Source organism: Prionailurus viverrinus, chromosome D1, assembly GCF_022837055.1.
Source record: "Prionailurus viverrinus isolate Anna chromosome D1, UM_Priviv_1.0, whole genome shotgun sequence".
Classification (NCBI taxonomy): domain Eukaryota; kingdom Metazoa; phylum Chordata; class Mammalia; order Carnivora; family Felidae; genus Prionailurus; species Prionailurus viverrinus.
In genome coordinates this window covers 9,186,147-9,207,021 of record NC_062570.1, presented here as the reverse complement: position 1 = coordinate 9,207,021, position 20,875 = coordinate 9,186,147, and the positions used below count along the sequence as shown (strand labels likewise).

The 20,875-nt window shown below is 42.1% G+C and overlaps 1 protein-coding gene across 11 annotated transcripts in view; it reads right to left on the bottom strand.

Moving 5' to 3' along the window:
- LOC125146765 (uncharacterized) overlaps positions 1–20,875 on the bottom strand; it is a 325,550-nt gene that overhangs the window by 245,948 nt on the left and 58,727 nt on the right. For all 11 annotated transcript variants that reach the window (XR_007144881.1, XR_007144883.1, XR_007144880.1 and 8 more), the window contains one exon: positions 7,549–7,672. Coding sequence is in view for 2 of the 11 variants with exons in the window: in XM_047823560.1 (XP_047679516.1) it covers positions 7,549–7,672 (124 nt within the window). In the remaining 9 variants the exon portion in view is untranslated. The remainder of the gene's footprint in view (positions 1–7,548; positions 7,673–20,875) is intronic.

Genomic DNA, 20,875 nt, shown 5'->3' with positions numbered 1-20,875 from the left:
AATATCCAGAGTACATAAAAAACTCCTACGAGTCAACATCAACAAAAATAAATAATGAGATTTTAAAACAAGCAGAAGACTGTAGTTGATGTTTCTCTAGGTGTGATATACAGATGGCCAGTAAGCATATGAGGAGATGGTCAACACCACTAGTCATTAATGAAATACAATAGGAACTACAGTGAGATACCACATGTTCATTCGGATGACTACTTGCAAAAAAAAAAAAAAAACAAAAACAAAAAACAAAAAAACAGAAAATACTTGTTGGTGAGCATGTGGAGAAATTGAAACCCTGGCACCGAGGGTGGGAATATAAGTGGTACAGTCACTATGGAAAACAGCCTATCAGTTCCTCAAAAATATAAAATAGAGAGTTAATTATGACCCAGCAATTCCTCTCCTTGAGTATACACCCAAAGGAATTGAAAGCAGGGTCTTGAAGAGATAGTCATACATCCATATTCATAGAAGCCATTATTCACAATAGTCAAGAGGTAGAGGTAACCCAAGTGTCCATCAACAGAGGAATGGAGAAACAAGATGTGGTATACACAGACAATGGAATCTTACTCAGTTTTAGGAAGGGAATTCCGTCACATGCTATACCATATAAGAACCGTAAAGACATTAAGCTGAGTCAAATAAGCTAGTCACAAAAAGACAAATACTGTATGATTCCACTTACATGATGTACCTGGAGTAGTCAAAGTCACGGAGACAGAAGTGGAAAGGTGATTGCCAGGGGGTGGGGGCCCGGGAGAAATGGGGAGTTGCTATTTAATGGGTACGGAGTTTCAGGTTTGCAATATGAAAACATTCTGGATATTGGCTGCATAATAACATGAATATAATTGGCACTATTGAATTGTATACTTGAAATGGTTAATTTCATGTTACGTGTATTTTACTACAATTAGAATTTTTGAATTGAAAAAAAAATACTAGCTTCTCAATTCATGCAGGAGAAAGAAAGTCTACAACGCAAATAATTTAGAAATTCTATTAATTCAAGCTTATAGAAGATATGAAGTCATTCTTTAAAATGTCATGGCCTCGGGGCACCTGGGTGGCTCAGTCAGTTGAGCACCTGATTCTTTTTTTTTTTTTTTTAACGTTTATTTATTTTTGAGACAGAGAGAGACAGAGCATGAACAGGGAGGGGCAGAGAGAGAGGGAGACACAGAATCCAAAACAGGCTCCAGGCTCTGAGCTGTCAGCACAGAGCCCGACGCGGGGCTCAAACTCAAGGACCGTGAAATCATGACCTGAGCCGAAGTCAGACACCCAACGGATCAAGCCACCCAGGCACCCCGAGCACCTGATTCTTGATTTCGGCTCTGGTTGTGACCCCCGGGTCCTGGTGTCTCCCCGCGTTGGGCTCTACACTGAGCATACAGGCTGCCTTGGAATCTCTCTCTCTCTCTCTCTCTCTCTCTCTCTCTCTCTCCCTCCCTCTGCCCCTCTCCCACACTCATACTCTCTCACTCTCTCTCTCTAAAATAAAAAAGGAAAAACAAATAGAAAAAAAAATAAAATGTCATTGCCTCCTTCAGCTGAAAAGCACTACTAGGGAGAAACTTAGCATATTTTCCACTTACACTTTGAGCTCCCCAGCTCTGTCGCAGCTCCAAAACTTTTGGACTTTTCTTCAAGCAAACCTCTAAATCTGTGATGATTTTCAGAAAGGGGAATACACAGAGACTTACGAGACAGAGGTGTCCATAGTTTTCTGCCGGAGGCAGTGTTAAACTGAAGAACCGCATGTGACAGGAGACAAATAAGGGAACAAGTCCAAGCTCAAAAAACACACTGTGTTCCAACATACATTTAGTGGAACATATGTGGTGGCTAGAACACTGTTCTGAGAGTCAGAGGACTTGAGTTTTAGTCCCAACTCTGCCACCAAAGAGCTTCCTAAGCTTAGACAAGCATCTCATTGTGTTCTTTCTAAAATAAGCAAGAGGGAGAGATCATTTAGGACCCTGCCCACTCCTCCTCAACACACAGGAAAACAAGTTAAGAATCTGTTTAAAGCAGAAATTAATCACCTTGCTTGTGTATTCTCAAACTTGTAAAAAGGTAGCAAAGACAATTCAGTGTCCTGAAGTCTTCAAAGAATCGCTAGAGAAATCTGGCAAAATCCCACCTGCTCTGTATCACCTTCGCTGCTATTACAAACTCACTTCAGGGGGTGCCTGGGTGGTTCAGTTGGTTAAGCGTCCGACTTGGGCTCAGGTCATGATCTCGCCATTTGTGGGTTCAAGCCCCACGTCAGGCTCTGTGCTGAGAGCTCAGAGCCTGGAGCCTGCTTCAGATTCTGTGTCTCCCTCTCTCTGCCCCTCCCCTGCTTGGGCCCTCTTGCTCTCTCTCTCTCTCCCCTTCTCTCTCTCTCTCCCTCAGAGAATAAATAAACATTTATAAACATTTTTAAAATGAACAACATTTTTAAAAATAAAAAAAAAAACAATTTCACTTCAAGCTGTGTGGCGGTAAACCGGAACCTGGTGTCACAAAATGCAATTACTTACCCTCCCCATAGCATCTCCCTACTGGGCGCAATTGGGTCTGCACACTGGGACATGGAGGCTTCTTCCAACTATGGAGTGAACCACTGGTGGGGTCATGTTCTCAGGGAAACTAACTTTCCCTTCGGCAGGTCTACCCCACGGAAACCGTGCCCAGCATCAGCGGACGTGAACGCTGCGAGAGGACTGTACTCAGGCCCAACCTCAGTGCACCCGTCCGGTCTGAGATGGTCCAAATAAAGCTCAGCGTCTCCCTTCCCACCCCCTCCTCCTCCCACCACATCCTCCTGCCCTCCTACAACACGCCATGGAAAGGACTGAAGAAGACAATGTGTATTTCTTTTTCTTCCTGACAAAAATAAACATTCATATCATGTTTTAAAGTCTTCAGAGAAGTTTTCATATGCTTGTCTCATTTAATCCCCACACGGATGAGATAAGTGGTATTTTTACCCCTTTGCATAGACAGAGAAATTCAGACTTGGAGGATTGTGTAGCTTGTCGTAAATGACAGAGCCCGCAAATGGGGCATCCTGACGAGCAGTCACTGATGGCGCTAAGATGTGTCAAGTTCTCTTGCTGCTGGGTCCAAACAACAGTGTTTACTGAATGCCTAGCAGGCTTTATAGTAGATGGTCACAAACTGCTTTTAATATAAGCAAGAACAGAGTTTGAATACCAGCTCCGTCCCTTGCTAATCTTATAACATGGGTTGCATTACTCTTTTCTTCATTCATTCAGCAATAGTTACTAGGTGCCCTCTGTGCCAAGTGCTGTCCTAGGCTCTGGGAACACAGCAGCGGACAAAATGGGCAGGGGCATCATTCTTGGGGGCTTTACAGTGAGAGGGGAGAAAGCAAACTAGATGTACTACCAAAATAGTTGCAGGGAGATAAATGCCATGAAGAAAATGATACAGAGGAAGATGACAGAGAGCAATTCAGGGGAAGAAAATGCTAATTTAAACAGAATAGTCAGGGAAGGCCTCTTTCAAGATATGGGATTTGACCTGCAATCTGATTAACAAAAACAATCTAGGCATTTGAGGAATCCGGGGCCAAGGGTAAAGAAAGTCCAGAGGCTCTAAGGCAAGATTAATTTGGGGTTTCACACAAAAAGAAGGCCCTTGAGACTAGAGCATAGAGAAAGAAGCATAGAGAAAGACCCAGATATAAGTTGGGCCATATTATAGAGAGCATAGAGGCCAAAGTAAGGAGGCTGGATTATTCTAATCACAACAGGAAGCCACTAAATTTTTTAAGCATAAGAGTAACATTATCTGATTTATATTAACCGCTCATAATACAACTTTCCTAAGCCTGAATTTCCTCATCTGCAAAATTCTTTTTTTTAGGTTTGTTTGTTTGTTTGTTTGTTTGTTTACTTATATAAAATTTAAAAGTTTTTTTAATGTTTATTTTTGAGAGAGTGAGAGACAAAGTGCAAGTGGAGGAGAGGCAGAGAGAGAGACAGACAGACAAAGAATCTGAAGCAGGCTCCAGGCTCCCAGCTATCAGCATAGAGCACAACGCAAGGCTCGAACCCAAGAGCTGCGGCCTCATGACCTGAGCTGAAGTCAGACACTTAACCAACTGAGCCATCCAGGTGCCTCTAAGTTTATTTACTTTTGAGAGAGAGACAGAGACAGAGAGAGAGCGTTCATGAGCAGGGGAGGGGCAGAGAGAGAGGGGGGACAGAGGACCAGAAGTTGGCTCTGCGCTGACAGCAGTGAACCCAAAGCGGGGCTCAAATTCACGAACCATGAGATCATGACCTGAAAAGAAGTTGGACGCTTAACCAACTGAGCCACTAGGCGCACCCATCTGCAAAATTTTTATAATAATAGTAGCTACTTGATTGTTTTGTTGAGAAAACTCAATTTGGCCAATGACAGTTCAGTATCTAATAGCTCCTTTTCTTCTTCTTCTTCTTCTCCTCCTCCTCCTCCTCTTCCCCCTCCCCCTTCTCTCCCCCTCCCCTTCTCCTTCCCCTCTCCCTCCTCCCTCTCCTCCTCCTCCTCTCCCTCTTCCCCCTCCACCTCCTCCTCTCCCTCCTCCCCCTCCTCCTCCTTCTTCTTCTGGTTATGGTTATGGTTATGGTTTAGGGATGGGTGACATTTGAACTCCTAACAAGGAGCATAATAATCAGAATACACCATGTAATACTCATAGCATACACTAAAGGTATAAATTGCATATAGACACACAGGTTTCTAGACGACTTCAGGCTGCAAATTCTGGAGGCATTTGCTGCTTTGTGACTCGGCCTTATTCCCTGGGAGAGGAAGTGGGGAACATAAACTGTTTCAGCAGAGGGTATCCTGTTCTCTTCCCTCCAGCCTTTTCTTCTCTCAGGTGGGTCTCCAGAAGCCTCTCTGGCTTAGTTCTCCATTCCCCATTCATGGTTGTGGCAAAAACTGTTTGCTGTCCACCAGCTATTTCCTCTCTTCCTGGCATCACGAATGGGTGGGTTGCGTTTCCCAGCCACCGTTGGCCACTTAGCAGTAAGCCCAGACACTGAATGTGACCAGAGGTGATTTGTATCACTTCCCGGTCAGCCTAGCCTGTAAAATCCTCTTATGTAATATCCCCTATGCTCTTTCCCCTTACCCTGGCCAGATATGTATGCCCGGGACAATGATGGAAAGTATGTATTAAAGGGGGTGGAACCTCCATCAACCTTGGCCCCTAAGTCATTTGCAGAGCACAGTCCTCGGACCCACCTGGAACCATCTGGGCTTCGCTACATGCTGTAGCAGACTGAAGAACAAGTCTGAGGTAACACAGTCCTGCATTCCATTTCTACAGTCTTGTTATATTAAAAATTGCCAGTGTTTGTGGCCTAGTTTCTGAAAATACATGGTTCTTGACAGAAAGCTTTCCATGGGCACTCATAAGACCCTGAAGGGTCTTCTCTGGTTTGATGGCGTATTTTTCACTTTCCAGCCACATCTATCCATCAGCTTCTCTCTTAGATAGCAGCATAAAAGTTGCTATAGATTTATATCTAGTTCAGTGATGAGTATCAGAAAGGGGACATAGAACCTCTATTTAGGGACCTTCAGCCACAAATTTAACTCCTCCATGGAATTATTTTAGGTTCAGCCTACTCTGTTCTCAGTGCACTGTGCTTCCCTCAGCAGGGCTGTATTTTTGGTGTGTCTGTCTCCTCCCCACGGCTCCTGAGGGTACATTCAACGTCTAGTGCAGCTTTGTGTCCTCAATACCTACCCTGCGACTGGTCCCGAGGAGGTGCTTAGGGATTGCATTAATGGTGGGGGGAGGGTGTTGTGGTTTTTCTAAACTTACTGATTCGACACAGACGTTAGACTCTATTGCACTAGCAGGTATCATTAACCAACATCTAACAAGTAACTACAAGCAGTGTCTTAAACTCACTTCGGGAATGTTCCCAAGGCAACAGTTCTCAGTCACCAGGGCACCCACCGAAGCTTCAGAGCAGTGCTATGATATCTACATCCTGTCCACAGTGCTTTCCTCTGAATCACGAGTGGTACGTGGAGGCAAGGACAGTGGCAGCTTATGATAAACACTCATGCACTTCCTGGCCTGCCTTCAGAGCTAACAAGGGAGGTGTGTGGTTCCCATCTTCCCCTGGGTACAGAGCTAGGCTCCCGACATGTTACAAGATCAATTAAAATCCAGAACTGGCCTTGTTCACATTTTTAAAGACTTTTTGGCTCTCCAGCAGTCTTGTTAGATTTGGGCAAAGGGAGAAGAAATCACCATGATTCTGTTCACTGCAATTTTGTTGTTGTTTCAAATTTGAAAATGTCAGAAGGAAGTGGTAGGGACCTTGAGAAAAAGTGATCCAGTGGATAAGGGCAAAGGCTTGGGAGTTTGAGAGATCCAGATTGGAATTCAGATGCAATGCTTGCTAGCTTTTGAACCTCAGTACCTTGTTTAAAGTGTCCGAGCCTCAGTTTTTCATCTGCAATTGGAAAGTGAAAATAGTACCCACTTCAAAGGATTGCTGATAAGAAAGTGAGATCATGTATATGCTTAGCACCGTGCCTATCATGTAGTAAGTAATCTATACACATATTAACTATTAACATAGAACTATAACATAGAACTATTAACATATTAACTATAACATATTAACTATATTGGGGTTTTTTTGTGATTATCTTGTCCCTTACTTTTATAATTGAGTAAACTGAGTCCTAGAGAGATTAAATAATTTAAGCAACTAATTAGGAGCAGAGCAACTGCAATAAAACAGATTATTCTGAGCCTCACTCTGGGGGTCTGCCTATTACAGCACTGGATTTATTCTCGTGCCCCAGGATCTCAATGAAATGCTCCCCTGATTTGGAATACAATTTCCATTTGCTTGCAAGACTTTCAAACCAATTGTCAGGAGAGAGAGTCTTCCTGCCTTCAAGGAGGTCATAACGTAAGCACAATCTGAAACCTTTCCAGGTAGATGGAAATAGAAGATCTCAGATCACATACTGAGTTGGAAAAAACAGATGTTCTAACATTGTTTCCAAGATAATGTCCTTAGGAAGAGGCTGCAGATAATTTGGAATCTTTCTAATAAATCTTGAAGATGAATAAAGTAGACACTCAAGCCAAGTGAAAAAAAATCAAGGGATGCTAAGATCAGAGCTCGGCTCCACCCTCTGGGAGGAGTGTGGAGGAAAGCCCGAGGAGGGATAATACCCCTTACAGGTGAGAAAACCAAGAGGTGGGGTATTCACACACCACAGAAGTCTCAGAATGAATTCACACCCAATGTGTCCTTATATGAATTATTTTACCCAGTTCCTCACCATGCTTCAACCTGTTCCTTCTGTCCTTGACTCTGTAGGTGGTCTTTCCAGTCTCCTGTCCCCCAAGCTAGAAATCTTGGCTTCACCCTCCACTCTTCCTTCTCCTTCGCACCAAGCCATCGACAAATTCTGTCTTCCAACCAAACAAACGCAATCCAGATTTGGAAACTGGCCCCACCTCTTATCTCCACTGCCACTGCCCTATCAGAACATGGGCTTTACCTGTTGGAGATACTCCAGCAGCCTCCTGTCTCACTCTCCTCTCTTCTAGAAGACATCAGAGTATAGCAACTGATACAGAAAGTCAGCCATCCTTCAGTCTGGTCATGCATTTGCTTCAGTACTTCTGTTTCAAATGGAAAAAAAAAAAAGAGACATAAATAGGGCAATTAGCACCATAGAGTGTGAGATCTGTCAGCCACTAAATCAGTGAGAAAGTTTTGTTTTGTTTTTGAGTAATAAACATCTATATCTGATTATGGAAGAGAAGCTGAGGTTTATTTTTTAATCTGCAGGAATAACTAAACATTTTGAGATTAAGAATTCTCTAGCTCCTTCTACACTTTATCTCCTAGTACAATAATGAAGACATTTTAGGGTTTTCATGTGGAATGAGAATGAATTAATTGGATAATAAGCCTGAAAGAAAGATGAAACATCTCTCTTTCAAGTGTTTACTTAGCGCCTCCTACATACTGAACTCTCTCACAGTCAGGTACTATAACTGTGGCAAAAGAATTTTAAGACCTGGTCCCTGCTCTGAAGGACAACATAATCTCGTCCTGTGATAAAATGAAAACACATGATACCACTAGAAAATAACACAAGTTACCATTTGGTAGTATTAAGTGCAAAAAAATAAATAGATAGATAAAGTCCCAGAACAGGACATGAAACTAATCCGCGAACAACTTGTTCTAGCCTCATAATGCTGCATGTTTCCAGAACATTAAAATTTGGTTCAGTCTATTTTTAAATGCTTTGTCAAGTTTCAAGGTCGTTTCAGGTGAGCACTGTTACCCGTTATTTCAAAATGTTGCACATCATCATCCCCCAAATATGTAGAATTTCCTAGAATTTAGCTCGTATTGTTTTCAAACCATCTGTTCTAGTGCAGTCAGATATTGGAAGAAATATACATCTTCAGAGTCATGACTATTGGCTATAAGGCCACCAGAGGTGCTTTAGTAAACTGAATTTTTTTCAAAATCAATTTTCTTTTCCTTTTCTTATTAGTAAAGTAACCCATTTTGTGTAGATGTTTCTGCTACCCGTTGTTTGTTTTTCCTGCCAATCTCTCATAATTTCCGTACATTTGCCTTTTCACACCAATGAAAACTCTCCTCCATGCACTGATGATAGTAAGAACATTTAATGGCTTCCCTTTGAGAGGCTTCTAAGTACGAACCCCAGGCTAAGTGCTTTGTATGCCATATCCGTGCCTAATCCTTACAACACTCTGCAGGATAGGTGTTGACTAGCATAATTTTACAGATGAAGAAACTGAGGCTTAAAGAGGAAAGAGGCTTCAAGTAGAGGAAACTAGGACTGAACCAGAGCCTGTCTTTAACTGCTTCCTATCACCTCCATCTATTTACTCTCTGTAGCAAATGGTATAGATGCCAAAAGGACCGAATGACAAGGATGTGAGAGCAGGGTGACCAGCATCCCTAGGCACTGCCATCCTCCAGCCCGAGGGCCATGAGCCTCTCCTCACGGAGGACAGCAACTCTGTCCTTGGGTCCTGTTTGACTGGGTCCCAGGTAGAAGATCCGTCCAGGGTCTGTCTTCGGATCCACGATGATGACGAGCCACAGAGCACAGCATGTGCTGTGATTACTTCTTGCTTTTAAAATGGCATCATTCATTTCAGAAAGGCTGGATTATACAATATGTTGGAAATTCATAACATTTCCTTCTGGAGTTGACACTGACCATTGGCTCAGATTTCTATAATCAGGTTCTGGCATGGGGCCATGTTTTTAGAAGAAAAACAAATTCCTGTGAAAGCATTCAAAGTGGGATGATCACAGCAACCCTATGGCAATCACAGAACAGAAGGATGGAGCTTCTAAAATAGGTTGAAATGTATAAAATACACTGAAACTTCTAAAAGAGCCTGAAAGGCTTTGGAAGAAAAGTTCTGCATAAAATAAAAAATAAACATACGGCCAAAAGACTGTAATATGTATATACATAACTATTTATGTTAACACATGAATGAAATACAGGGTACTGAGAATATATTTAATAGAAGCAAAAAACATGTACATAGACATCACCTTGGGCCCCTCGCACTTTCTTGGGAGATCCTGAGCGACGTAACAGGAGCCCAAATCCACAGCCTGGAGAGGCTCCAATGCCTCCTCTACATTTTCTATGACTTCTGGGACGTCCTTCATCAGGCCTTTCTCTACCCCTCCCTTTGTACTGCCTATATCCTGTCCACCCAGACTACAAAGTCCAGCCCCTGCAACATGTTCCCTGGACCTCCCACCCATACAAATCCACCTGTACCCAAGCATTGAAGATTTAATGACTTTATTGATGATGTAGGGATTATGAGGTTGAATTAATTTCAGCATCTCATGACCTCCAACATCACCCCTTCCTCCTCTCTTCTTCCTCCTTCCTCTCCTACTGGATTAATAAGGGGATTCTTTTCTCTCACATGTAAAGAAATTCAACTTCTATCTCTCTATCTCAGTTCTCTCCTTCTCAAATAAATGCTGTGTCCTTCCTAAGAGGAACTAGAAAATACAATTGTCTCCATCTCTGTATGTACGTCCACTTACATTCACAATGCACGGAACCCATTCCTCTTCACAACAACTCTCTTACATATTTATGGGTCAGGACTCTGGTCTGCAAGGGGCAGAAACCAAGCTCACACTGGCAGAAGCATACAAAGGAATCTAAGGGCTCATGAAATTAAAAAGTCTAAGGGTGCTAACCACGGATGAAACTTGAAACAGGGACTCAACTGAGCCATCGGGGTCTCCCTACATCACACAGGTCTGCTTTCTTTCTAAGGCAGGTCCTCAACAGGTGGTGGTCCTGGAGATTCCGGTCTTAAGAAAAGTTCTACCCTACTGCTAGATCATTATGAAGCCAATCACATAATGTTTATTTTTGCTTGGTGCCTAGTACACTGCCTGGAACATAATGAGAACCCAATAAATGTTAGTTGAATTCAATTATTTGTTTAAAATTTATTCAGGGCCTATGTGTGTCCACCTTGAGAATGCAGCAGCACACCAGAGTCTCTGCTGTCATCTGGCTTTACGATTCTGCTGAAGGAGACAGGTAATAAACAAATCAGATAATTTCACACAGCAAAAAAGGGCTATGAATAAATTAAACAAGGCAATATGATAGATGGTGACGAAGGTGTGACGAAGGGCTCCCTTAGACAGGGTTAGGGAAGGATTGCTTTGAAGAGGAAATATTTGACCCTACATCTGGATGGTGAGGAGCCAACTGTGTGGAAATAGAAAAGAATGTTCCAAGCAAAGACAGAAGCAGAGCAAAAGCCTTATGGCGGGAAGGAGTTTAGCAGGTCTGATCTATGAGACAGATGATCAGTGACACTGGCACATTCCATGTAAAGACAGTGCTATTACATGAGGTCATGGAGGTAGGCAGTTCACAAATCAGTGGGGCCTGTAGTTCAAAAGGGGTCATTTGGATTTTATTCTGGTGCAGGGAGGAGCTACTAGAAGATTCTATGCGAGAATGCTGTGATCTGACTTACTTTTTTATGGTAACATACATATAACACAAAATGTACCATTTGCCATCTTAATTTTTAAGTGTACAATTGTTGTGCAACCAATCTGCAGAACTTTTCCATATCACAAAACTGAAACTATACCCACTAAAAAAACAAAAAACTCCTCCTGCCTCCCTCCCTCAGCCCCTGTGAACCACCACTGCACTTTCTGGCTCTATGAATGGGACTACTTTTGATACCTAATCTCATATAAATAGAATATTACAATATTTATCCTTTTGTGACTTATTTCACTTAGCAAAATGTCTTCAAGGCTCATCCTTGTTGTACCATGAGTCTGAATCAGAATCTCCCTCATCCTAATGAACGTAAGCTGGGGTCTCATTGTGGTTTTCCTTTGCTTTTCCCTAATGGTTAATGAGATCGAGCAGCTTTTCATGTGTTTGTTGGCCTTTTGCATATCATCCCTGAAGATGTATCTTTTCAAATCCTTTGCCCATTTTTCAATTCGGTTGTTTGGTTTTTAGTTGTTGACTTGTAGGAGCTCTTCATATATATTCTGGATATTAACTCCTTATCAGATATATCATTTGCAAATATTTTCTCTCATTCTTGTAATTGCCTTTTACTCAGTTATGCCCTTTGATGCACAGGTTTTTAGTTTTAATATAGTCCAACTTATCTGTTTTTTTTTCTTTTGTTGTCTATGCTTTTGTCATACATATCCAAGAAATCACTGCCAAATCCAACGTCATGAGCTTAAACACTATTTTTTCTTCTAGGAATGTTATAGCTTTAGCTCTTACATTTGGTTCAACTTGCATTTTTAAAAGATCACTTTGACCCCCAGTGGGAAATGGACTGTAGAAAGGGAAGAATGGAGGCGGGAGTGATCAGTTAGGACACTCTTACCGTAGCAAGAGATGATGGCGACCTGGACCAGAATGGAAGAGTGATGGCTTAATCCAACTGTACAAACACTTATCGAGAGTCTTCTGCAAGGTAATAGCAACTGTTGAGGGTAGCAGAGGCTGCTGGCTGCTTGCACAATATCCTCGGTCCTTCTCTTTACTATGAGACCCTCAATCCTGCTTATGATCTCAAAATGGGTAGATTTAAATATCTGCCCTCTCAGATTCCCTTACAGTCAGGGGAGGCCATGAGAAAAGTTCTGGCCTGTGACATCTAAATAGAAGTCTCGTAGAGATTTCTGGGCGAGTTTTGGCTTTCCCGATACAGGCATTACCCTTTCCTTTTTCTTTCCTTCTTCCTGAATAGAACATGAGGCTGGAGGCGGAGTGGCCATCTTGTTACCATGACTTAACAAGCATAAAAAAGGAAGCCATATGCTAAGGAAGGCAGAGACGAAAGTTCACAGGATTCTGGGACACTGGAACTATCCTAGTTCTCTACACCAGCCCTGCACTGCTTCCCCAGGGACTTCCTAATTCACCAGGAAAACAAACCCCGACTTGGTTAAGCCATGAGAGTTGGAGCTCTAAGAGCCAAACACAAGTCTAACTCCCACACAGACACAGTGCTAAGCACCTACACACCATATTTTTGGGGATCGTCAAAACAACTATATGAAGTAGGTACTAGTTGTTCCCATTTTATAGATGATAACACTGACACTTATACACAAAACTCTGTTCCATACATGAGACACTGGGTGAACAATAAGAAAACACAGAAAAATCTAATTCATGAGCAACGGCATTAGAAGATCCAGACATCTCATGAATTATATACAAGTAGAAAAAAAAATAATAATTCAAAAGGAAAATGGACAACAATGATTGTCTTACTTGTCCGGCCAACTCCTACTCATCTTTAAGACCCAATGGAAATGCCCACTCCTCAGTGAGATCTTCTCAGAATCCCCCAGGTCTAAGTGTCAATGCCGTAGTCCTCCCTCCCCACAGAGCTCCCCCTGTAGTAATATTTGTTGTGTGTTCTTGTAATTGATGTGCTCCCACGTCTGTCTCAAGCACCAGCCTGTGAGCTCTTGAAAGGGAGGAACCAGGTCCCAGCCATTCAGATCTTTCTGAATGTGGCACAAAATGTGGCACAATGGGTGGAGTGCATGGTTTTGAACTTAACGGAACTAATGAACTCTTCATTAACAACATCTAAAGGTGATGCTTTCTGATTTTCAGACTGAGATCTCGGCAAACAATGAGGTGCTGTGAAGCAGCTTTGATAACGGGCAACAAATTACAAATGTAGGAAATTAATTATTAGGAGGAATCATGAGAGAGATAAATTGCAGTAAATGGAAAATTGCAACAATGCAAATCAGGGGCTTCCCTGAACTTATGTGGAACAACAACGTCTGCAGAAGTTACAGCAAAGGGAGCAGCGTCTGTCTCAGTTTGGTTTGGTTGTTAAATACCCGAGAACGTTTTTTTTAGCAGTTGCTAAAACTAAGACCAGAGTCATGAATGCCTTTTTGCTGTTCCTTTTCTTTTTCTTCTTTTCTTTTCTTTTCTTTTTCTTCTTTTCTTTTCTTTCTTTTTTCTTTTCTTTTCTCCTTTTCTCCTTTTCTTTCTTTCTTTCTTTCTTTCTTTCTCTTTCTTCCTTCCTTCCTCCCTCCCTCCTTCCATTTCTTTTTCTTGGTTGCTTGCTTGCTTGTTTGCTTGCTTTCTGGGCAAGGTTTACAAAAAGAAATATCTGAAAAACTTTACTTTATGACAGGCATTAAAGTTTAGATAAGGGCTCACACTAATCTTGTAGGAACATATTTGTACTGTTTACTGGTAGATTATCAAAGCACAAACAACAAGATCCTAATAAAGCAATAACATCCCAGACATAAGGCAAGTGGGGTCCTGTCTTCAGCTCCACACCTTAGAGGCTACGTTCAGGCCTCTGCTATCGGCTCCTCCGCGCGAGGCAAAAAGTCCACAGAGCCTGTGTCCCTACTTCCAGGTTCTTGGAACTCTAGAATTTCCTAAACCAATGCCCTCAATCCCACTTCTGGGGCCAGTTGCAGCCTTTCTTGGGTCAGTTCTCCTGAGGGCAGACTGGGCTAGGCCCAAAGGACTGCCACCAAGTGGCTACTAGTGGCGTGTGGGAGGTGAACAAGGCTTAAACATGCAGGAGGGATGTCCCCTTGCGTGCCCCCAAGGTCGCTCAACTAGTGCCTGAGGCAGGGAGGAAGAGGGGCCACAAACCTGTGCTATCTCTCTAAACAGTACAGAAAACCCCAAGCTGAGTAACTATGGTTAACTCAAACCTGGCCTCGCAAGTGCTGAGGGGGTACTTTTGTCCAAGTAGGAAGATAGAATGTCTTTTTTTTTTTTTTTTAATTTTTTTTTTCAATGTTTATTTATTTTTGGGACAGAGAGAGACAGAGCATGAACGGGGGAGAGGCAGAGAGAGAGGGAGACCCAGAATCGGAAACAGGCTCCAGGCTCTGAGCCATCAGCCCAGAGCCCGACGCAGGGCTCGAACTCCCGGACCGCGAGATCGTGACCTGGCTGAGGTCGGACGCTTAACCGACTGCGCCACCCAGGCGCCCCTAGAATGTCTTTTATCTAACAGTTTGTTATCCTGACTGTAACTTAAAACATTAAGAGGTGTGCAGTGACAAGTGCCTAGACCCCTATTTTATGCTCTCGCCCCAGGTACTAATGTGAGCTACCAGTGAAGACAGAGACAGCAAATAAAATTGAGAGGGGAAATCACACACAAAAGACTAACAGTTTTAAAGCCTTTTGCTATAAATTCACAATCAATGTGAGCTCTGGGATGGGAAGGACTTCAGAGCCTGCCTAAGAGCCCATGACGCAAAATAGATGCTCATTAAACATTTGTGGAGTGAATTAACAAGGAACAAACGTGTTCACTGCATGTTCTGTTTGACAACCAACACTAGAGGTAAAGTTACTGTGACCAGTACCACCTTCCCCTTACCATTCCCCCTGCCCAGGGTGCTAGGCTCCACTGCACCTCCCCATGCCGTTAATGGCATTTCCATTCTCTTAACGTCCAAGTCTGACACTTCGGCAGTATCCCTGAGCCCTCCCTTCATTCTACCTCACCCTTAGCCAATCGGCAGCCTCCACCACTCATTACCAGTCCCTGCTCATCCCCAAAATTAATGTAGCCATCTCCACTTAGCTCCCTCCCTTAGAGGGAAACCCATTATATGTGACAACAACGTACTATTTGGGCTTTCCCACAGCACCCAGCACAGGGCCTCACACCCAAGTGGCACCGAGGAAAGTGTGTTGACTATTCACGGAATGAATCTGGGATGCCGCGGAACCTTTTCAAAACAGTTTTGTGTTCCTGAGGTCCACACCAATACTCTGTGAAGAGTGTGGGCTCTGGAGATGGGCTGCCTGGGTTCGTATCCCTGCTCTGCTGCTCCCTGCCTGTGCCATCTTGCACAAATCCAACTCAGCCTCCTCTGGAAAATGGAAACGATAATACCTACCCCATAGGGTCAGGCTGGGAATTGAGTGAGTTCATACGTGTAATGGGAAAAGCCCTCAGAACTGTGCCGGCCAGGCACAGAGTAAGCATTAGATACAGGGTAACTCATATTTTTTATTTTCTTTTAACTTCTCAACAACCTTACTTGGTAGGTACTGTTGCCTAGCTATAGCTAGGGAAACCAGTTCCTGGTGGACTCCAGTGAAGTGTCGGGCGTCACAGAGCTGGTGTGGTGTGGCAGGATCAAAATATGAACCAAAGTCAACCCACCCTAGCCCTACGGCGACCGACGCCCCCACCTACACTGTTGCAGCCCACAAGGCGGTCACTAACGCCCAGTGACTCAGGGTGACAGTAACAATGGTACAGACACCACGCAGGTGCAAACGCATCAGCCCAACTGCCCTGTGGTTTGACGCTCTGGGAATAAGGACGCACGGCTGGGGTAATTCCTCAAATCACACAGCCCTTTTGAGTCAGGCCTGGGAATAAATGTGCACTGAATATTTGCTTCCATGATCCTTCAGGTCTGCCCTATCACTTCCAATGGTACCAGGAACACAATGCCTGGAGTGCCGGATTCTGTTGCACAACACGCCCCTCAGGCTATATAAAGAGCCACACGGCAGCTGTAGGAAAAGAAATTGGAGGTTTTGCAACGTGTACCATGACAGTTTAGCACTTAATGGTTTTAGCAGCATGAGGCTGGCTAAGAATCCAGCAGGCACTCAATAAATACCTGGGAGCTTGCCTGCTTGATAGAACATTCCCACCCTGGACAACTAGCCACATCAGTGCTTGTGAAAACCACCTCTGTTCCACCCCTCCGTCACCTCCCAACCCATGACAAATTAAGCCTTTAATCAAAGAGTCAAAGAAAGTGGAAGAAGCTGTTTTTTGTCCATATATGAGGTTTTAAGCTCTGCAAATCTCAAGGCTCTGACATACTGGGTTTGTGTTAAAAAAAACTCTTTTGAAAAACATATGCACTGCATACCCCGTAACAGGGAATCGGACCAGGATACCACAGTAATGATTCCTGATGCCAGGAGAAAGCAAAACTGAGTAGACCACAAAAGAAAGGACTCTAGAATGTATTCAGGTCATTCATTGGCTTGATGGGGCGTTCTTTCTTAGATTCTTTTTAAATCTTAATTTCATGTCAGGTGCTTCAAGGTTATTTTACTGTAATCTTACAATTTCTTATTTTCAAAAATTTTCATTAACCATTGAATCCTCTCCATTTTGGATACTTTGGTAAGTCAAATTTAGCAATTTCTTTAAGGTCAAATCTTCAGGAATAGGCTGTCACTGAAGTAATAGTAACCAAAAGCTAAATTAATCCAAATTGAAATCGTAGTATTAAACAAGAAATTTGGTTCAGTTTTTCTAAAGAGAAAGGAAATAACTAGAAAAGCTTTATCCTCCTGAGTACTATGCTTAGGTGAATTATGCAAATGACAACGAAACAGGCCAACATAAGAGAATTATTTTTCAAAACAGAGTATTTCAAGCTATACATCATAGTTCAATGACAGGTCATGAAATCAATTTAGTAGGTCACAGATAGCATTCTTTTCAAAAAGGAAATAGAATAGATTAGTGTAAAAATAATACAGCATTGCAGCTGGTAAGTACAGGTTTGCAAAAGCTTTCTTTCAACTATTTATATGGGTGTGTGTGTGTGTGTGTGTGTGTGTGTGTGTGTGTGTTGGTAAATGGTTTGCAATATAAAATGTATCTTTTTACTGGGGGTTGCTATAAAAGGGGTTGAAGACTCCTCGAGCATATCTTGGAGTCAACACATCTGCCCAGTCCTCTTTACCGTGTACATCTATAGCTCAGTACACTCAACAAATGTTTCTTGAATGTCTTGTGTAAGAATTAACAGCCCTGCTCATGACCCCGCACCATTCACCATCCTCCAGTAAATTTCAACATGGATCAAAATGGAAAGGGTATCAGAGTTAATTCCCAAGTAAACAAAAAAATTAAATTAACTAGAAAACACCATTGTTCAAACACACTGGTTGTTATTTATAATCACCCTTTGGAAACTTGAAACTGAAAACTACTTCCTTAGCTTTTTTTTTTTTTTCCCCATCCTGTGCACACACTGATAAGTTATTGCAGGGCAAGGAGTGTTTGGGGAGGATATGAGTTAGCATAGCATTTTTCATTCAAGGGGGAAAAATGTTTGTTTTGAGAAGAAATGTCATGTAAAAAAATTATTCAGTTTCAAAACTTTTAAGCAGTGTATGGTTTCTGAAGCTTGATGGTGTCTCTTTTGGCATAATTTCCCAGTCTATTTAAATACTATGAACTTTAATCATTACTTAAAAATTTGCTTTCAAGAAAAATTCCATCTCAATTACGTCAATTCACTGTCATGAACTTTTTAGAAAGAATTTCTTTGGTCTGTAGCTTAGAACAATACCCAAACTCATTGATCCTAGAAGATTCTGCATTTGTGGGGGCTTTGCTCAAAAAGTTAGTAGTATAACTCGGATGGTTGTTAAATTTTTAAGTATCACTTCAATGTTTAAAATTTTAAATCATTTTGGGTACCTTAAGTACTTTAGAGAAATATCTCACACAGGATAAGCTCTGAATAAACGTTGATTAAATAAATGCACAGCAATCAAGTAATTGCATAAAAAAATTGCTAAAACATACAGAGCCTCTGCTGTGTGCCAGGAACTGGGTTAAGCACTCTACATGTGTTATCCCATTTAATCCTCACAAAGTGTGGAAGTAGATATAACGGAGCATTATGCCCATTATAGAGACGAAATACACTTTCTCAAGGTCTCACAGCTGGTAAGTGGCAGAATGGGATCTGGGATTTGAGATGGAAAATGAAATTCAACTGTAGGCTCAAATTTCAACAATCTTAAGAGAAATCCTTTGAAATGCTTTGCCCTTACGAGCCTTTCCACCCCACCCCCAAGACCAGAACTCTTTGCTACTCCTTTTTGGAGTCTCTGAGAAACTGGATATATATATATATACACCTCATATATATATGAGAGAGAAAATCTTGTTCATAGTAAAGGTAAAATGATGAGGGGGTTGTGCAACTATGAGAGCACAGGAGGCCTCTGAGGCTAAGCCACTGATCTGCTCAAGGCAATTTCCCTCCCTCATACTCACACACCTGACACTTATGTATTCGGGATCTGTCAGTCAAGTTTCTCTTCTGCTGGGAACCTGCAGACCTGCCCCTGCCAAGGGAGGCAGAGCTGGGCTGTTCTCGGCAAAGCACTGGCTGCCAGTCGAATCAATGGTAGGTGAAGTGGACGAGAAACCCACTAGGTGCATTAATTCAAAGAGCCTCACCCAACAAAGGTAGTAACGGTGAGCCAAGCTAGCCGAGCTAAGTTCCTCCGGGATTTGACCTGGAAAGAATGAGAAGGGAATGGAGAAGAATGTGCAAAGAAACTAAGACAAGAGGGAAACTATATAATAGGCCACAAGAGAGAAACAAGGAGATGAAAAAGACTCTAGAACTGGTTTTCTGTTCTGGCTCAAATCCATGCATAGTCATATATTTAATTTTTTAAAAAATTATAAATGACTCTTTTTTCCTTAAGGTACTCACTAAGTTTCTTCTCCTAACCAACCCATTTAAACTCTCACTGTGGATATGAAACACAGAATTAAAACCATAGATACTACTCCATGAGCATCTATTAACAATGATCTCATATTAACTGTGTCACCCAGATTTTGTCAAAGGTTGAGAAAGGTCTGTGCTTTTTCCAGAGCGTTCCTGGTATATGTAAAAATGTCAAAACACCTTTAGGCAAGTCATAGAAAAGTTAAAGCTTCCCAGTGGGCCTTTTATTCTTCGGTCCTGTCAGTGGATCTCTCTGTGACCAAATAAACCTCATCCAAAGATCAGAACAAAACTCAGGCCTTGAGGCTCTACATGAACATGAAGCCAAATAGTCCTTTTTTCTCCTGCCACTCTGCTAAACCTTGGAACTGTTTCAGGAAGGAGAGGGCAGAGCCCAAACAGAAGGGAAGGGGACACAGGACGGACGTGCAGGGCACAGGGATGTTTGGTCCCAGTTCATCTCTGCAGCCTCTGAGCAAGAGTGATGAGAGCCCATGAGAAAGACAAGGTTGGGGAGGAAGAAAGAACACATAATAAACATCGGGGGAGCAGCAAGAAGAGGGCAAAATTAAACTGCTCACTTCACATTTTTGCCTAGGGTCTAGTTCTGATCACACAAACACTTTTGCCTTGGGTTTCAGTCTCGTGACACTAAACCTCAAAACACAAATCTCATAACATCAACGTCATGCTTTATACTTTACCAAGACTTTCACTCACCATGCTTAATTCTTATAACCATCAAAGTGGGACAATGTTGTTAATAACTCTGTTATTTTACAGATAAAACAGAGGCCAATGCTATAAATTTTGGACAACACAGGGAGAAGCCAATTCCAAATCCAGGAATCTTTTCCAATATGCCACTCTGGACACAGGTGGATGACAAGCTTCCCCCAGGCATCACCTCTGTCTTTGCCCGTCCATTGAGACCGAGATAGAAGGAAAATGAAAATACTAATTTTCTAGAATATAGAACCTTGATTCAATATAAATGGATGTTTCTGCTACAGTTATTTTATATCCAGGATGCTGTAAGGATTTACCTTCAGATGACTCCATCCCTTCTTAGTGCCCAACTATATATAGCCCTTGTTATTTTGACACAAGAATGAATATTTCATTTACGCAAGCTGATTGAAAAGGGTAACACCCTATATGGGCTGCCCTACTTAAAAAGAGATTCTTTATGCTTTCTTGAGGTTAAAAACAGCTTGATTTTGCAGCAAAAGCCTAATACCACACATCCAACATAGAAAGTGTATCTGATTATGTCCCAGAACTGGTCTTTCTCACTCTCTCTAGTCTGTTATTTTCTTTCAGGCTCCCTACCAAACCTCACAAATTCCTGATACAAAACAAATAATTTTATGTTTTATTCATTTTTGGTTGAATCTCTGTAAAAATGTGTGGAATTTTTACCAAACGGAATGACTGCTAGCATATATTCATGAATGCGTGGTTCATAAAATGTTTGTGTAAGCACCACATAACTAATAACACCCAGAAATTACTATTATTCCCTTTGTATAAATGTTGCTACTCAGAATCAGAAAAGTTTAGTAACTTTCCCAAAAGTTTCACAGTGGTTAGCGGCAGATCTAGAATCAGAACCCAGAATAGTGTGCTCAGTCTCTTTTCAACATTCTGCACTGATTTCTGTATCAATAGGAAATCCAGACAGGACAATTTACTTAACAAACAAGCAATAAAACCCTATTCATCCATTCACTCATTTATTCATTCATTCAACA